Source organism: Zea mays, chromosome 10 (genome assembly GCF_902167145.1).
Source record: "Zea mays cultivar B73 chromosome 10, Zm-B73-REFERENCE-NAM-5.0, whole genome shotgun sequence".
Classification (NCBI taxonomy): domain Eukaryota; kingdom Viridiplantae; phylum Streptophyta; class Magnoliopsida; order Poales; family Poaceae; genus Zea; species Zea mays.
In genome coordinates, this window is record NC_050105.1 from 140,654,008 (window position 1) to 140,670,325 (window position 16,318).

At 43.9% G+C, this 16,318-nt stretch overlaps 2 protein-coding genes across 3 annotated transcripts in view; both read left to right on the forward strand.

Moving 5' to 3' along the window:
• LOC103641981 (uncharacterized) overlaps window positions 1-1,683 on the forward strand; it is a 92,837-nt gene extending 91,154 nt beyond the window's left edge. Inside the window, exons 36-39 of the mRNA XM_008665285.3 lie at window positions 47-114; window positions 811-877; window positions 965-1,033; window positions 1,115-1,683. Of these exons, the coding sequence (XP_008663507.2) occupies window positions 47-114; window positions 811-877; window positions 965-1,033; window positions 1,115-1,204 (294 nt within the window). The 3' untranslated portion in view covers window positions 1,205-1,683. The remainder of the gene's footprint in view (window positions 1-46; window positions 115-810; window positions 878-964; window positions 1,034-1,114) is intronic.
• Window positions 1,684-1,989: 306 nt separating this feature from the next.
• LOC118473610 (NPC intracellular cholesterol transporter 1-like) overlaps window positions 1,990-16,318 on the forward strand; it is a 40,528-nt gene continuing 26,199 nt past the window's right edge. The window contains exons 1-9 of one of the 2 annotated variants that reach the window (XM_035963522.1): window positions 1,990-2,025; window positions 9,140-9,208; window positions 9,282-9,358; window positions 9,891-9,960; window positions 10,261-10,410; window positions 15,314-15,385; window positions 15,779-15,923; window positions 16,058-16,122; window positions 16,215-16,280. In XM_035963522.1, the coding sequence (XP_035819415.1) occupies window positions 2,005-2,025; window positions 9,140-9,208; window positions 9,282-9,358; window positions 9,891-9,960; window positions 10,261-10,410; window positions 15,314-15,385; window positions 15,779-15,923; window positions 16,058-16,122; window positions 16,215-16,280 (735 nt within the window). In that variant the 5' untranslated portion in view covers window positions 1,990-2,004. The remainder of the gene's footprint in view (window positions 2,026-9,139; window positions 9,209-9,281; window positions 9,359-9,890; window positions 9,961-10,260; window positions 10,411-15,313; window positions 15,386-15,778; window positions 15,924-16,057; window positions 16,123-16,214; window positions 16,281-16,318) is intronic. The other variant, XM_035963523.1, reaches the window with a different exon arrangement.

The window sequence follows — 16,318 nt, forward strand, 5'->3', positions numbered from 1 at the left end:
CACACACACCATGACTTAACACTTAGTTTCTCTTATTGTTTTATAGATTGGCACTGGGGACAAAGAAACTCGTGCAAGGCAGGCTCTATCCACGATGGGTGCGTCTGTATTCAGGTTAGAGATTGCATTCTCCTAAGGAAATAAGAAACAGGAAGAAGATTAAGCTTTAATCGGTGGAATACTTTAAGGTCCCGTTTGTTTTCTTTCATTTTGAGGAACTGAAATCTTACTAATGGAATAGGCTATTTTTTTTAGAATGTGACATTCCACCACTTTCCAAAGTTATCATATAAGCCTATCTCAAATTTATGGGGCGAGAGATGGAAATTGATTCTATAGATTTACATGCTATTTTTCCGATGTACAACTTATAACACACTCTTCTAATTGCTTTGCTATAATATAAATATAGTATATAACTATCTCTCTCATATGATTTAGGATAATATACAAATATATTACATATATAAATATATGAGCTTAATTAGTTTTGTCTAAATTATAATTATTAAAATGGAATTCAATTCCAACAAAACAAACGGGGCCTAATTGATTTTACAACTTATCCTTGGTTGATTGAATTTTCATGTGCATGGGCAATTGTTTTGTACAACAACCCTTAGATGTTAAAAGTTGACTGTTTTTGTGCAAGAATCTTAATCTTACAAAAGACTTAAAAACTGTCATCAACTGGGCTTGCTATATATGCACTTGAGTATAACACTAGGTATATATCTGTGCGTTGCTACGGAATGAATATGATAAAATACATTTATTATCATAGTCTGACACACTTTTTGGCTTTTTCAGTGGAATCACCTTGACCAAACTTGTGGGAGTTATTGTCCTACGTTTTGCGAAATCTGAAGTTTTCGTGGTACCTACTTCTGAATCCACATTGAGCCTAAACTTCCAGCTACATATTAGCTTGAATTGCATATTTATCATATCCATATGACTACAGGTTTATTACTTCCAAATGTATTTGGCACTTGTCATCATTGGATTCCTGCATGGGCTTATCTTCCTACCGGTTAGGATTTAGATAATTCGTCTGGCATATCTTAATTGTTTCTGCAGAATCCCGTAAAAGAACTTCACCGAAATCTTTCAGGTCCTTTTGAGTTTATGTGGCCCTCCTACAAAATGGGCGAAGCCAAAAGAACAAAGTCAGCCACCTTCAGCTTCAAGTGAGCGGACTTGACAGGATTTTATTTGAGTTGGACGGTTACATACTAAAAAATCGAAATAGGCTAGTTTGGTCGGTGTGCGTCCATGTGCTGTCCCAGTGGAGCAGCAGCAGTGAGGCGTACAGCATTTGCTGAAGGTGAAAGCAGTCTTACAGATCTGTAGAAAATGTTGTGCATATCCATGTTAGCAGCCGAACTAGGTTATTTGGTGTTACAGTGCTACACATGGCGGGGAAGGAAACTAAGAGGCGAATTGGGGCTCGGTGTTAACTAGTTGACTGCAGTCCGCTGGTTGTTTAATTTGTGTCACCCAAGCCGAGAGTCGAGACTCGAATAGTTTTGTACTGCTGTTGTTTTGGTATTTGCTGTGGGCATTGAGCTTGTGTCTAAGTTCCATATGCTTGCGAGGCTTGTTTTTATGAGAACATATCTGGTGTATATGGGAGTTTGGTGTACATATTAAATCAATGTCATTTATTAGATCTAACATCTCTAGTTACTTGTTATATTTTATAAATAACATCTTTCACCACTACATTTACCACTTGAGATGATGTTCTTTGCAAAATATGACCTTCCACTACTAAAACCAGAGAATTTGGTTGGCTTTGTTAATTTTTATCGGCTTTAGGACAACAAATGCAAATTAACTAGTTTTATTGACGGCTGCTTAGCCGATAAAAATTAAGCCTAACTTTCATTGGCCATGACAATAGATGATGGTAGTTCATCGGCTTTTTACTAACTTTCATCGGTTACTGATATTGGATGATAGAAGCCAATGAAATATATCACTGGCCTGCACCCACCCTTAATGGAGGGATATCTACCAATGGTAAAAGCATCCTTAGCAGATTTAACATTATCTACTTCATTTTTGCAAGTTTTAAGTTAGGCATTTAAATGAGCAATTTCATCATTTAATTTTGCAATGGTAGAAGCATGATTACTACAAGTATTAAAATCATGGTCTTTACATTTTGCACAAATTGAAACATGCTCAATAGGACTTGCAACATTTAATTTCTCTATTCTAGCATTTAGATAATCATTTAAACTCTTAAGGCTAGTAATAGAGGAGCGATAAGAAAATAATTCAAAAACAAGCATTTCATTATTCTTTATTTCTAAAGCAAGAGACTTTTCTAATTTTACTACTTTATCATGTTCCTCATAAAGTACATCCTCTTGTTTTTCTAGCAATCTATCCTTTTCATTAAGAGTATCAATTAATTCATTAATTTTATCTATCTTTGATCGATCTAAGCTCTTAAAGAGATTGCTATAATCTACATCATCACATTCCTCATCAGTAGAAGAAGTATACTTAGGAATATCATGAGTATGTACCTTCTTTTTCTTTGCCATGAGGCAAGTGTGATGTTCGTTGGGGAAGAGGGAGCACTTATCAAAGGCGGAGGCAGCAAGTCCTTTGTCGTCAGAGTCGGATGAAGAGCAGTCCGAGTCACATTCCTTGCCAATGTGCCTCACCCTTTATCTTCCTGTAAAACTTCTTCTCTTTCTTCCCTTTCTTTTCTGGTACCTGGCCATTTTCATTATCGGGACATTGAGTAATAAAATGACCGGTCTTACCATACTTGAAGCACAAACGCTTTCCTCTTGATTTGCTTTTGTTGGGGTAATCCTTGCGTCCCTTCAATGCGGTCTTGAAGCGCTTTATCACAAGCATCATTTCTTCTTTATTAAGCCCGGCAGCCTCCACTTGTGCTACCTTGTTTGGTATCGTCTTCGTGCTAGTTGTTGCCTTGAGTGCAACGGGTTGCGGCTTATAAAGAGGAAGAGGTATGTTGGCGATGTCGTGACGTACCTTGCTTCTTTAACCATCATGCACCCGCTTACAATTTTGCCAAGAATTTCTTCGGGTGACATCTTGGTGTACCTGGGGTTTTCACGAATAAAGTTAACAAGATGAGGATCAATTACAGTGAATGACCTTAACATGAGGCACACGATGTCGTGATCCATCCATCTTGTGCTTCCATAGCTTCGTATTTTATTCACCAGGGTCTTGAGTTTGTTCTGTGTTTCTGTTGGCTCCTCTCCCCTCTTCATGGCGAATCTCCCTAGCTCGCCTTCCATCAATTCCATCTTGGTGATCATTGTAGCATCACTTCCCTCATGGGAGATCTTGAGGGTGTCCCATATTTGCTTGGTGTTATCCAAACCACTAACCTTGTTGTATTCTTCCATGCATAGAGATGCTAACAAAACAGTAGTAGCTTGGGCATTTTTATGGATTTGCTCATTAATGAATATGGCATTGTCATTACTATCAAAATGCATTCCATTTTCTACCACTTCCCAAATGAATTGTATGACTCCAAAATGAATAATCTTCCCCATCAAAGTGAGAGGCCTTGCCAAGTGGAATAGACAGTAAATGAGCATTGGAATTATATGGGATGCAAGAATAATCAAAATAATAATTTTGATTAACCGTCTTTTTCCTTGTAAAGGTATCATCGTCATCGTCGTCCTTTGGTAAAGAAGAGGAGGCGTCGCTGTCGTAGTAGATGATCTTCTTAATACGCCTCTTCTTCTTCCCTTTCTTTCTCTTGTTTGAGCCTGAGTTGGTGGGCTTGTCACCTTTTGACTCGTCAATGTTGAGGGTCTCCTTCTCCTTATCGTTGATCACAATCCTCTTGCCCTTAGGATCCATCTCTTCGGGTGATTAGCCCCTTGATGAAGAGAACGGCTCTGATACCAATTGAGAGCACCTAGAGGGGGGGTGAATAGGTGATCCTACAAAAATCAACTCTAAACAAGACAAAGTTGATTTATGATGAGTGTTAGTGAAAACTAAAACCCAAGTTGTTATGAGTAGAGGTGGAGAGGAGAAGAGAACTCTTCACTTGATTGTTCCTTAGATACAATGTAAGTGAAATATGAGAGCTCTTGGAAGACAACAATTACAATAAAGAAAATACACAAGAGACATGGCGATTTTATCCCATGGTTCGGCCAATGTCTACTCTACGTTGTGGTGACCTCCTTCAGTCAAGGGTTGCACTCAACCCCTCTCAAGTGATCCAAATATCAAACTTGAGTACCAGGTTGTTCTTCCTTATATCAAATCACTTTGTGAGGAATCTCCACAAGTTGGAGTCTATCACACCTTACACGAATGATCTCAATCAAAGCACAAGAGTAAGGAGGGAGTAGAAACACACACAAGAATACAAGAGCAGCAACACCACACACACACACACAATTGACTCAACAAATTCCTCCTGAAGAAGGGATACATAAATAACCTAGATTTTCCTTACGTATTCATTAAAAATCATAGAAGGATTTTTATATCATTTTTGGTATACATTGATGGCCTTAATATCATAAAATACATAGAGGATATTGAGAAGGCTAGGGTCTACCTCAATACAGAGTTCGAAATAAAAGACTTGGGAAAAATAAGTTTTGCTTGGGTCTATAGATCGAGAATTTCTCTAAAGGAATATTTGTACACCAATCGCCCTATAGTAAGAAGGTCCTTGAGAGCTTCAATATGACCAAATGTCACTCTTTAAAGTCATTGACGGCGATAAGATACCTTGAAAGGGATATTTGTCCCATTTAGACCAAGGAGTAATGGGACTTGAAGTTCCTTACCTTACGGCCATTGGAGCACTGGTGTATCTTGCGAATTGCACTAGGCCTGATATTACATTTGCAGTGAGTTTGCTAGCTAGACATAATGTGAACCAAACTAGAAGACATTAGACATTCATTAAGGCTTTATTAAGATACCTTAAAGATGCTCAAGATCTTAGATAGATTTCTAGAAGAATCAGAACCAAATTTTGGTGGTCTATATAGATGTTGAATATATGTCAGATCCCTATAATGCTAGATCCTAGACTAGATTTGTGTTTCTCTGTAATGGTATTGCTATATCCTAGAGATCAAGCAAACATACACTAGTAGCTATGTCTACTAACCACTCAAAGATAATTGCATTTGTCGGGGACCGTAATTAGGGGTACCCCCGAGGCTTCTAATCTCAGCTGGTAACCCCCATCAGCACAAAGCTGCAAAGGCCTGATGGGTGCAATTCCGGTTAAGGCTCCGTCCACTCAAGGGACACAATCTCGTCTCACCCGAGCCCAGCCTCGAGCAGGAACGGTAGACCAAGGCAGATTCGCGCCTCGCCCGAGGGTCTCCCTCAAGCAACGGACGCACCTTCGACTCGCCCGAGGCCAGTTCGGGCAGGCTTCGCGGAGAAGCAACCTTGGCCAGATCGCCTCGCCAGCCGATCGGATCGCAGGAGCATTTAATGCAAGGATCGCCTGACACCTTATCCTGACGCGTGCTCTCCAGTCGACAAGGCCGAAGTGACCGCAGTCACTTCGCCCCTCCACTGACTGACCTGACAGGAAAACAGCGCCGCCTGCGCTGCTCCGACTGTTGTGCCACCCACCAGGGTGAGGCTGACAAGCAGCCAAGTCCAGCCTCGGGTGCCATAGGAATCTCCGCCTCGCCCGACCCCAGGGTTCGGACTCAACCTCGACCTCGGACGACGGTCTCCGCCTCGCTCGACCCCAAGGCTCGGGCTCAACCTCGACTCGGAAGACGGTCTCCGCCTCGCCCGACCCCAGGGCTCGGACTCAACCTCGACCTCGGACGACGGTCTCCGCCTCGCCCGACCCCAGGGCTCGGACTCAACCTCGACCTCAGACGACGGTCTCCGCCTCGCCCGACCCTCGGGCTCGGGCTCAACCTCGACCTCCGGACGACGGTCTCCGCCTCGCCCGGCCCCCAGGCTCGGACTCAACCTCGACCTCGGAGGAGCCACCACCTTGCTCCGGCCGACCACGCCACAAGGGGGGGCCATCATTACCCTACCCCTAGCTAGCCCAGGCTATGGGGAACAAGACCAGCGTCCCATCTGGCTCGCCCCGGTAAAACAAGTAATGATGGCACCCCGCGTGCTCCATGACAACGGCGGTTCTCAGCCCCTTACGGAAGCAAGGAGACGTCAGCAAGGATCCGACAGCCCCGACAGCTGTGCTTCTACAGGGCTCAAGCGCTCCTCCGATGGCCACGACGCCACATGAACAGGGCTCCAACACCTCTCCGACAGCCACGTCGGCATGTACATAGGGCTCTGGCTCCTCTCCGCTAGACACGTTAGCACACTGCTACACCCCCCGTTGTACACCTGGACCCTCTCCTTACGTCTATAAAAGGAAGGTTTAGGGCCCTCGTACGAAAAGGTGGCCGCGTGGAAGAACGGGCTGACGCGCAGTCTCACGCCCTCTCTCTCTCTCCCTCACGAACGCTTGTAACCCCCTACTGCAAGCGCATCCGCCCTGGGCGCAGGACAACACGAGGCCGTGGTTTCCCCTCGCCGGTTTTCCCCCCTTGTGTCTCCGTGTGGTACCTTGCTGAACCAAAGCTTGAGAGCTGTTGCTGCGATCTATTGTAGGATCAAATTCATCTTGCATCTGATGCTGGCTCCTGTTCTGCCTTCTAGAATAATACTTCAGTGGGGCAGCCTGACCATGGACCAGCTCCAGCGACCCTGCAGCCTGATGAGGCCCTTCATGCGGACTTGATGCATCCCTCTGCTCCAGTGGCCCAACACACTCAAGCAGGGATGAAACCTGAATTACCAAGGAAGTATGTTATGGTCGCTAGATCGATGAGGGATTGGAGAGGGGTATCGATGGGCAGGAACACCGGCCGGGGGCCTCTGCACACGACCGAGAAAGAGGAGGGTTTCTCCCTTCTAATTTTTGCCTGCTTTATTTCTCATCCATTGATTACATAAATAGGCCGGTTGACCGCCCCTATCTAGCTAGAGATCCTTATCTCCTTAAAACTCTCATAAAAACTCTCAACAAATTACTAACTGATAACCTTCCTAGATAATCTCAACTAATCTCCTAAATAATCTCAAATAATCTTCTAATCTTATCTCTAACTATCCTTATCTAATCCCCCTTGGACGACCCATGGTTGCTGCTGCCGCAACCCCTCCGTGGGCCTCCTTAGGCCTGACACTACACCCCTCCTGGACATGCAGCTCGTCCTCGAGCTGCAGCATGACAGGTGCTCAAAGACCGAGTCTACTTGACCCAAAACCAGACACCTAGAAGACAAGCCTTTTACATCTCGGCTTATCTTATTATTCCTAATCTGAATTTTTTGACCCCATAAGATAAGGCGGACACCCTCCGCGCATTGGACTTGCACATGTGCAGCCACCTGGATCCCATGGACACCATCTGGACGAAAGGGGAGCACATGGATGGGCACCTGGAGTAGGTCGCAACAATAACCAGCGGAGGCGCCCTCGTGGCGACCGATAGTGGAATGTGGTGGCGCTAAATGGTGCGCCCTTGCCGATGACGAGGGGCGTGCCTTCCCTACCGTTGCTGCCATAGAGTTGAAGTTCGTCGCCCTTGGGACATGTACCATGCTCGCACTTGGAGATAGTGGCTCGGTGCCGCTGCTGATGGTCGTCCGACAGGGCGAGGTCGCGCTCCCGTGTGCCGAGGTCAACCGTCACCAAGGCTGCCTCGAGCATCTGCCGGCGCATCTCCCGCACTCTCCGTTGTGCAAGGAAGCCACGAGCAACAGCTTGTATGCCCACAGCCGCCGACGTCTGGAGCCGTGCGGACAACGCCAGCTGGTGCTGTTCATGTTGCACTGCTGCCTTGATTTGTAGCAGCCCTTGCTCAACCTTCTGGAGCGTGGCTTGCATCTCTGCGAGATCAGCCCTTATGTTGGTCCACAAGTCCCCCATCGATGGAGCTGTTGATTGCTGAGCCATGGCTGCCCCTAGTGGCATCGCCCATGGGGACGGAGACGCCGTCAACGAAGATGATGTGATGAAATTTGGTGTTGTCCCTGGGGATGGGCACGCCGTCGTCCAGGATGTGGTGACAAAATTGGCAGGCGATGCTGCCCATGGAGATAGGGACGACGGTTGCCAGGATGGTGTGACGAAGGTGGCATGCGGCGCAACCCATGGAGATGGGGACGTCGGTTGCCAGGACGGCGTGACGAAGGTGACATGCGACGCAGTCTATGGACATGGGGACGCTGGTTGCCAGGATGACGCCGCGAAATTGGTAGCAGAAGCCATGGGATCAGATCGAAACCCAAGCTATCCGATACCAAATGTTATGATCGCTAGATCGGTGAGGGATTGGAGAGGGGTATCGATGGGCAGGAACACCGGCCGGGGGCCTCTGCCCACGGCCGAGCAAGAGGAGGGTTTCTCCCTTCTAATTCTTGCCTGCTTTATTTCTCATCCATTAATTACATAAATAGGCCGGCTGACCGCCCCTATCTAGCTAGAGATCCTTATATCCTTAAAACTCTCATAAAAACTCTCAACAAACTACTAACTGATAACCTTCCTAGATAATATCAACTAATCTCATAAATAATCTCAAATAATCTTCTAATCTTATCTCTAACTATCCTTATCTAATCCCTCTTGGAGGGCCCATGGTTGCTGCTGCCGCAGCCCCTCCGTGGGCCTCCTTAGGCCCTGACAAAGTAAGTTGCCACCACCCTTTTCCTTGTCAGTCATAAATCAACTGTACCTAGCCTGAAGTAAGATGGTGGCAAGCACTTCAAATTTTGGTTTATTTGTTACCAAGTAGCCAATTGTAGAAAATGTATCTCAAAATTAACATCATGCCAACCACCTAGTTACAAAAAATATCTTGCTTCTAAGAGGGTCATTTTCTCTCTTTTTTATTTAAAAAAATATTGCAATCACATTATTAGGACATGTATGGCACTGATGTTATATGGTTTCATGCACTACCTAACCATGTCTTTGATCTAGACCTTTTTCATTGTGATTGAGCATCCTAACCGTTTCTCCTTGTCTTTTATGCATGTCTACATTTTTTCCAAAAGAATCAGTTGTTGAGTTCACTCACCTGTAGTGTTTCCTCTGTTCTAATTAGGCATTATCTACTAGACTGCAACCAGGATTGGAGCAGCAAATTGTTCTGCCACGAAATTCCTATTTACAGGTTTCCCCCTAAAGAGTTTTGAGTTCTTCTTGAGGTGCCTTCCTTCAGATCACTCTGATCATTGTATTTCCAGGATTATTTTGATGACCTTGCAAAGTACATGAAAGTAGGTCCACCATTATACTTTGTTGTGAAGGACTTCAATTACAGGTATTTATGTATAAAAATAGTGCTCCCAAAGTTTATCAAAGAAAAGAGTCACACTACGTGCAAATATACAAAATGTAATATTGACTCTTCCATCTTGCTTAGTTCTTCAAATATGGTCAAGTCACTGTCATTTGTTGTTGGTGTGACAAATGTCACAAATGTTGCATATGATATATGCTTTCTTTCTTATGGAGAAAAAATAACATGCTGAATAACTGAACTTTCAGGTTTCGATCATTCCTGATATGGTCATATAATAACAATAATAGCAAATCTTTTTGTTCCTGATATGCAAAAAAGTTTTATAAAACAAAGTTTCTTATGTTGATTGACATGGTACAATTTAGTTTCTCTGTTTGGTATACAAGTACAATGTGTTGAACTAAATAGGGACGGTGGAGATCCTTAAGGTCGCCGAATTGCACCCAGAACATTATTTTCTCAAGCACACCCTGAAGCTCTTTTTTAAGTTGCATGCTTAAACAGTGGTAGCCATGCTTGATTTATGATTTATTTTTATATTGTTTTCCAGCTCTGCGTCGGTGGATACAAATCAAATATGTTCAATCAGCCAGTGTAATTCAAATTCTCTTTTGAATGAGGTATATTATATTATCTTACTATGTTTTAACAAAGTTATGTTCCAGAATATCTTCAGTAGTAAATTACTCTTAGCTCAGTTTACCAGTGCAATATATATCAGAGATGTGTTTGTTTATTACTCCCTCCATTCTTTTTTATTTGTCGTGTTTTAGTTAAAAAATAAGCTAGCGGGTGACAAATATTCGAGAATGGAGGGTAGTATAAGGTTACCCAGTGCAGGGTGCACACTGCAAACTGAGTATCCGGTACAACAGTTCATTTTGTTGTGAAGATTGCATAACATGGTTTCAATCATGCAGATATCACGACAATCATTATCCCCTGAGACTAGTTACATTGCTAAACCTGCTGCTTCATGGCTTGATGACTTCCTAATTTGGATGTCCCCTGAAGCATTTGGATGCTGTAGAAAATTTGTGAATGGAAGTTACTGCCCTCCAGACGATCAGGTTATACACCGTTTCCTTGCTTGGCTTACCATATTTATTTGGATTTGACCAAAATAGAACTCTTATCTGAATTACTGGAAACTATCATTGTTAGAATATTCTATATGTAGGCAACGTCCATAGTTGTCCAGGATCCTCTTTGTCAGAGGGATTGTCACCAAAGATTGATGTATTGCATTGAGCACTTAGACCCTTTATATAGAGTACATGACGTAGGAGATAAGGCAACTCACTGATACATATAGCAGTATACAAGGCACAATATCTAGACTACCAAATATACTCTAACACATATAGCAGTTACAAGGCACAATCTCTAGACTACCAAATATACTTATACATTTGGCAATCTACGAGACACAATATATAGACTACCAAATATACTCTAAGAAGACAGATGTTGCGACTGGACCAACACTCCGAGAAGGCCGAAGACGGAAGCCCTTTAGTGAAGATGCTCGCGAACTGCAACGATGTAAGAACATGAAGCACATGAATGTCACCGATGTTCACCTTCTCACAAACAAAGTGTAGATCAATCTCAATATGTTTGGTGTGCTGATGTTGGACGGGGTTGCTGGAGAGGTAGACGACATTGATGTGATGTTGTCGTAGTAGACAAGTGTACTTCGTCAAAGAGGAGAGTGAATCTCCTACATCAACTGGTTTAACTAGCTAGCTTCCACGACGCCATTTGCAACAATCCAGTATTCAACCTCAACACTCGACCGAGAGATGACGTTCTGACACTTAGACGACCAAGAGATCAAGTTGTCCTTGAGAAACACAACATAGCCCGATGTGGACCTGCGTGAATCCAGACAACCAGCCCAGTCTACATCTGTGTAGACGACGAGATCGGAGGTAGATGAGCGGCGAAGTGGAAGACCCAAATATGGAGTACCCTAAAGGTACCACAAAATGCACTTGAGGGCAGCCAGATGGAGCTCACAAAGATCTTGCATATGGAGGCACACCTGTTGAACTACAGAAGACACATCAAGTGGTGTGAAAATGAGATACTGAAGAACGACGACCAGACTCCTGTACTGGGTAGTGTCCTCCACTGGCGGCACATAGGCTCCTGACAATTTGGACTTGAGATCAACCAGAGTGGTGCATGGTTTGCAGTCAACCATGCTGACACGCTTGATGATGTCCTTCAGATAGACGCGCCGATGCAGAAATAAACCCTCAGGTTGGCGCTCTACAGTGATGCCCAAGAAATGGTGAAGTGGCCCATGGTCTTTCATGACGAACAGTTGAAGAGCTAAAAAGTATGTAAAAGAAGAATAATGCTGGAAGCTGTGAAGACATATCATCGACATAAATCAACAAATATACTGTCTCTAGATAGCTGGTTCTCCCCACCGGTTCTCTCCCTCTCTCCCTCCCTTCTGATTTGCTTCGTTGTTTTCTGACTTGCTTCTTTTATTATTATTTAATAAAATTTTGTTGTGGGGGATTTTCCTCATAGCTTTTCTGTTAAAAACAAATATATTGTCTCTGCACCCTGATGGAAGATAAATAAAGAGGTGTTCGACTTAGCCTCGTGAAATCCCAACGTAGCAATAAACGAAGCAAAATAGTTGTACTAGGCTTGGGGTGCCTGCTTAATCCCATAGAGGGACTTATTGAGGCAATAGATTAAGTTCGGATGTGTTGGATCGACGAAACCAATTGACTGAGTAGCATATATGGTCTCAGAGAGCGTTCCATGCAGAAAGGTGTTCGTCATGTCGAGCTGGTGCATCGGCCAATCATGTGAGAGTGCCAAGGACAGCACCATATCGACGGTGGCCGGTTTAACAAGTGGGCTAAAAGTCTCGTCATAGTAAATGTTGAGGCACTGAGTGAAGGTGTGACACACCAAGCGCGCTTGTAGCACTCCAAGGATCCATCAACGTGTCGTCTATGAAACCAAACCCATTTTATAGTGACAATGTTGGCACCACGTGCACGAGGCACCAGGTCCTAGGTCCAGTTGGCAATCAGAGCCTTGAATTCCTCCATAGCCCGGTGCTAATTAGGATCAACAAGGGTAGAACAAGCAATCTTCGAAACCGGTGACGCAGTTGGAGGGGATGTTATGGCCAGAACTAGGCGGTGAATAGGCTGTCGAAACCCACGATTGGCACGCGTGGTCATCGGATGCGGGTTAACCGACGACGTGATTAGCTCAGGACCCATAGGAAAATGTGTCAACAGGGTGGCAGAGCAGTAGTCGATCAGCGGCATCGCGAGTAGATAAGGGTGAGGAAGGGTCGGCGACGGAGAGCGAGGCAAGCTTATGTTTGGTAGTTAAGGAGAGGTTTGGATAGCATGCACACCCGAAAACCTTGAGATGCACATAGGAAGGTGCGGCGCCAAATAAAGCCAGATATGGACATGAAGCGTTGATTGTGTTGGTGGCATGGGGCGAAGTGCAGGGATAAGACATCTGAAGCAGTGCACCATGAGATAGGAAGAAAGTAGAGGAAGCATTATCGAACTCACGCCCATTGTCACATTGGATAGACTTGATGCTGCAGCCAAATTGAGTGGACACATGCAAAGAAATTTGGAAGAGTAGAAAAAGTATTAGATTTTAGGCGTAAAGGAAACATCCACATACAGTGAGAACAATCATCAACAATGACTAAATAGTATTGATACCCCTGACAATTGGAGAGGTCCAAAAATCACAATGAATAAGATCAAAAATATTAGCTGCACATGAGGATGAACTAGCAAAATACAACCGTGTGTGATGATCTAGCTGGCAAGCATGGCATAGCTAATGCTAGTGCTTATGACAAACTTTATTAAACACTTTAGAAACTAAGACAAGGCATTAGGACCAGAATAATCTATACAATGATGCCATGTAGACACTGAAGCAACTAAGACCCAGTGAGTAGCGGAGGCGTGACTGTGGGCAAGTGCCGAGTGTAGAGGGGTCCCGAATTATTGCACCTGGTGATCACGTTCCCGAAAGCCAAATCCCTCACAAACACCAATCGGATCAAACTCTATAGAGCAAGAGTTGTCAGTAGTGAAACATTCAAACAGATAATAAGTTTTGAATAATGTCATGAGCAACAAGAACATTATTAAGGTAAAAGGGGCCGAAAAGCACCGTGTCTCTTAATGAGGTGACTGGAAGCATAGACCTATTATCAACAATGGTAGAGGAAGGAGAATTAATTGAATGAGAAGGACGAAAATTTGTTAATTTATCGACATCCATTGTAGTATGAATGGAGGCATCGGAGTCTACGACCCAATTAGTGATCGCCGGAGGAGTAAAGCCATGGTGCCTAAGGAGTTGGCCAGCGACTGCTAATCCCACGCTCAGGGGTATAGGGGGTACCACCAATTGTTGTGGGAACTATGACACTGATGGGAGAAGTGGTGTTGGTGCAGGCGGGAACAAAGTGCTGCTAGAAAGACGAAAGGGTTCTAACGCAGCCAGAAAAACCTACGATGGAGGTTGTATCTGCTGTTGTGTTGATCGTGGTCCGGGCCACATAGAGATAGTGTTGGTCCATGGGTTGTAGAAGGAAGGCCAGTCAAGGGCGCCTCCCGGAACCTGAGCCGGGCGCACCACTTGTGCACATTGTAGAGGAAGAGAATGAACTACTTCCATCGCCCTTGCCCTTCTCCTTCCCCTTGCCCTTGTTTTTATTGCTAGTGGCATGAGGATGGACGAGTGCTACTAGAGGGCGCATAGGACGATGGTGGCATAGAGATAGGAGGTACAACCTGCAGATACTGAGGTCGCACACTAGCTGTGTAGAGGTCGGCGACCTCGCCTGGCATTCCTGAGGTGGCACCAGGTGGTGCCATTGCAGGGAGAAGAGGTGGCACAAGGCTGTTACTTGTAGAGGCCGACTAGAGTAGTGATGTCGAAGGAGGAGGGCATGGCACACACTAGGGGCTTGTTCGGTTATTTTCAATCCATATGGATTGAAGGGGATTGATATGGATTGGGAGGGATTTTGACTTGCTAGGGATTGAAACCCCCTCAATCCCCCTCAATCCATATGGATTGGGGCAGAACCGAACAAGCCCTAGGGTGGCAGCAGCCCGGGAGAGGTGGGTGGTGCACCCTAGAAGGCTAGAGAGGTAGTAACAGTAGAATGGATCTGTTAGGCTCTGATACATGTCAGATGGATTGCCGCCAAAGATTGATGTATTGCATTGAGTCATTTGACGTTTATATAGAGTACATGGCGTAGGAGAGAAGGCAATCCACAAATACATATGGCAGTCCATGAGACATAATATCTAGACTACCGAATATACTCTAACACATATGGCAGTCTATGAGACACAATATCTAGACTTCCAAATATACTCTAACACTCTTGGGCTAGATTAGAAACCAATTTTGATTAGAGTTTAAGAGATAAAACAGAACAAGACTGCATGAGTTCATATCGTTTAGTGTTAGAGTCGGTTGGGATGAAACCGAGTATGATTCCTCTTTGAATAGATGGCTCGTGCCGGTATAAATATACAACCTCATCGATCCTAGAGAGGTCAGGCAAGCAATTTGATATCATGGTGTCATGTTTCTTTCAATCCTCACTATGTGAAATAAAAGGATGACTAGTACCACTAATCAAGAAAACAATAGCTGGTCACTCCATGGAATATCTTTTCTCCAATGTGTGGATATTTTAGAGAAACAAACTGTAGACAAGCACATCAAAAGAGAAAAAAGGCATCTTCCTTGCCTCATCACTGCAGGAAATATGTGGGTCACTGCATAAGAATACATTGCTGCACATACTGAAGTAGCGACAGTTGCTATACTAAGAAATTAACTTTTTGACTACACCTTTTTCATCTCATAAGATGGTAAGTCGCATTCAAACATGTACTTTACAGAAGTAACATTCAAACCTGTATTTTACAGCCTCCATGCTGCCAACTCGATCAGGTTTCAGGCTCTTGCATGACAAGCAAAACCTGCAGTAACTGTACAACGGTAATACCTGTAATTTCCATGCCTTTTACTTTATTGATCAATTCCAGATGGTTGTTTTCTGCACTACTGTGTCCTACTATATGCAATGGATAAATGCTTAAATTGTATGGTTCAATCATAATCCATGCAGTACTATATATAGCCCTAACAGCTCAGAGAGGTCCTAAATGGTTTAGGTGACTAGCTCCAATGCTGTTTTGGTAGTGTTTTTTTCATTTGTAACAGGCGCGAATGTTAATTGCCTAAACCCTGGGGTGTGGTGTGGGTGGGTGTGTCTTTTGTACTTTCTTCTTCTAATGAAATGATATACAACTCTCCTGCGTGTTCGAGAAAAAAATATATCGCAAGTAGAAATGAAATGTTTCTGATCTACTTGGCATGCTTTTGTCTCAGTGCTTCCTACACTCAGACTTGGATAATGGGCGTCCATCCACAACCCAATTCAGAGATAAACTTCCATGGTTTCTTGACGCACTTCCATCGAGTGATTGTTCTAAAGGGGGAAAAGGAGCTTATTCAACAAGTTTAGACCTCAGTGGTGTGTGTAGTGTTTTATGATTGTATACTTTATCATTACACTGTTTTCTAGGATTTGAAAATGTGTGTAACATATAGACTTCCAATAAGCAGGTAGTGATTAGTGAACTAGTGTTCTTGATGAATCTTTTTCAGGTTATGAAAGTGGCATTATACAAGCTTCGGCATTCCGAACATACCATACTCCCCTTAACAAGCAGGTTATAAACTAACATGCAACCCATTATGATTATCCCTGTATTTCATTTCAACATTGCAAAAACTAATCAGTATTTTTTATTCTTCTTCCTAGAGTGACTATGTTAACTCAATGAGAGCTGCCCGGGACTTCAGTTCTAAAATGTCCAGAGATTTGCAGGTACCTTGGCTGCAACACATTTTTTTTCTCGAACGCGC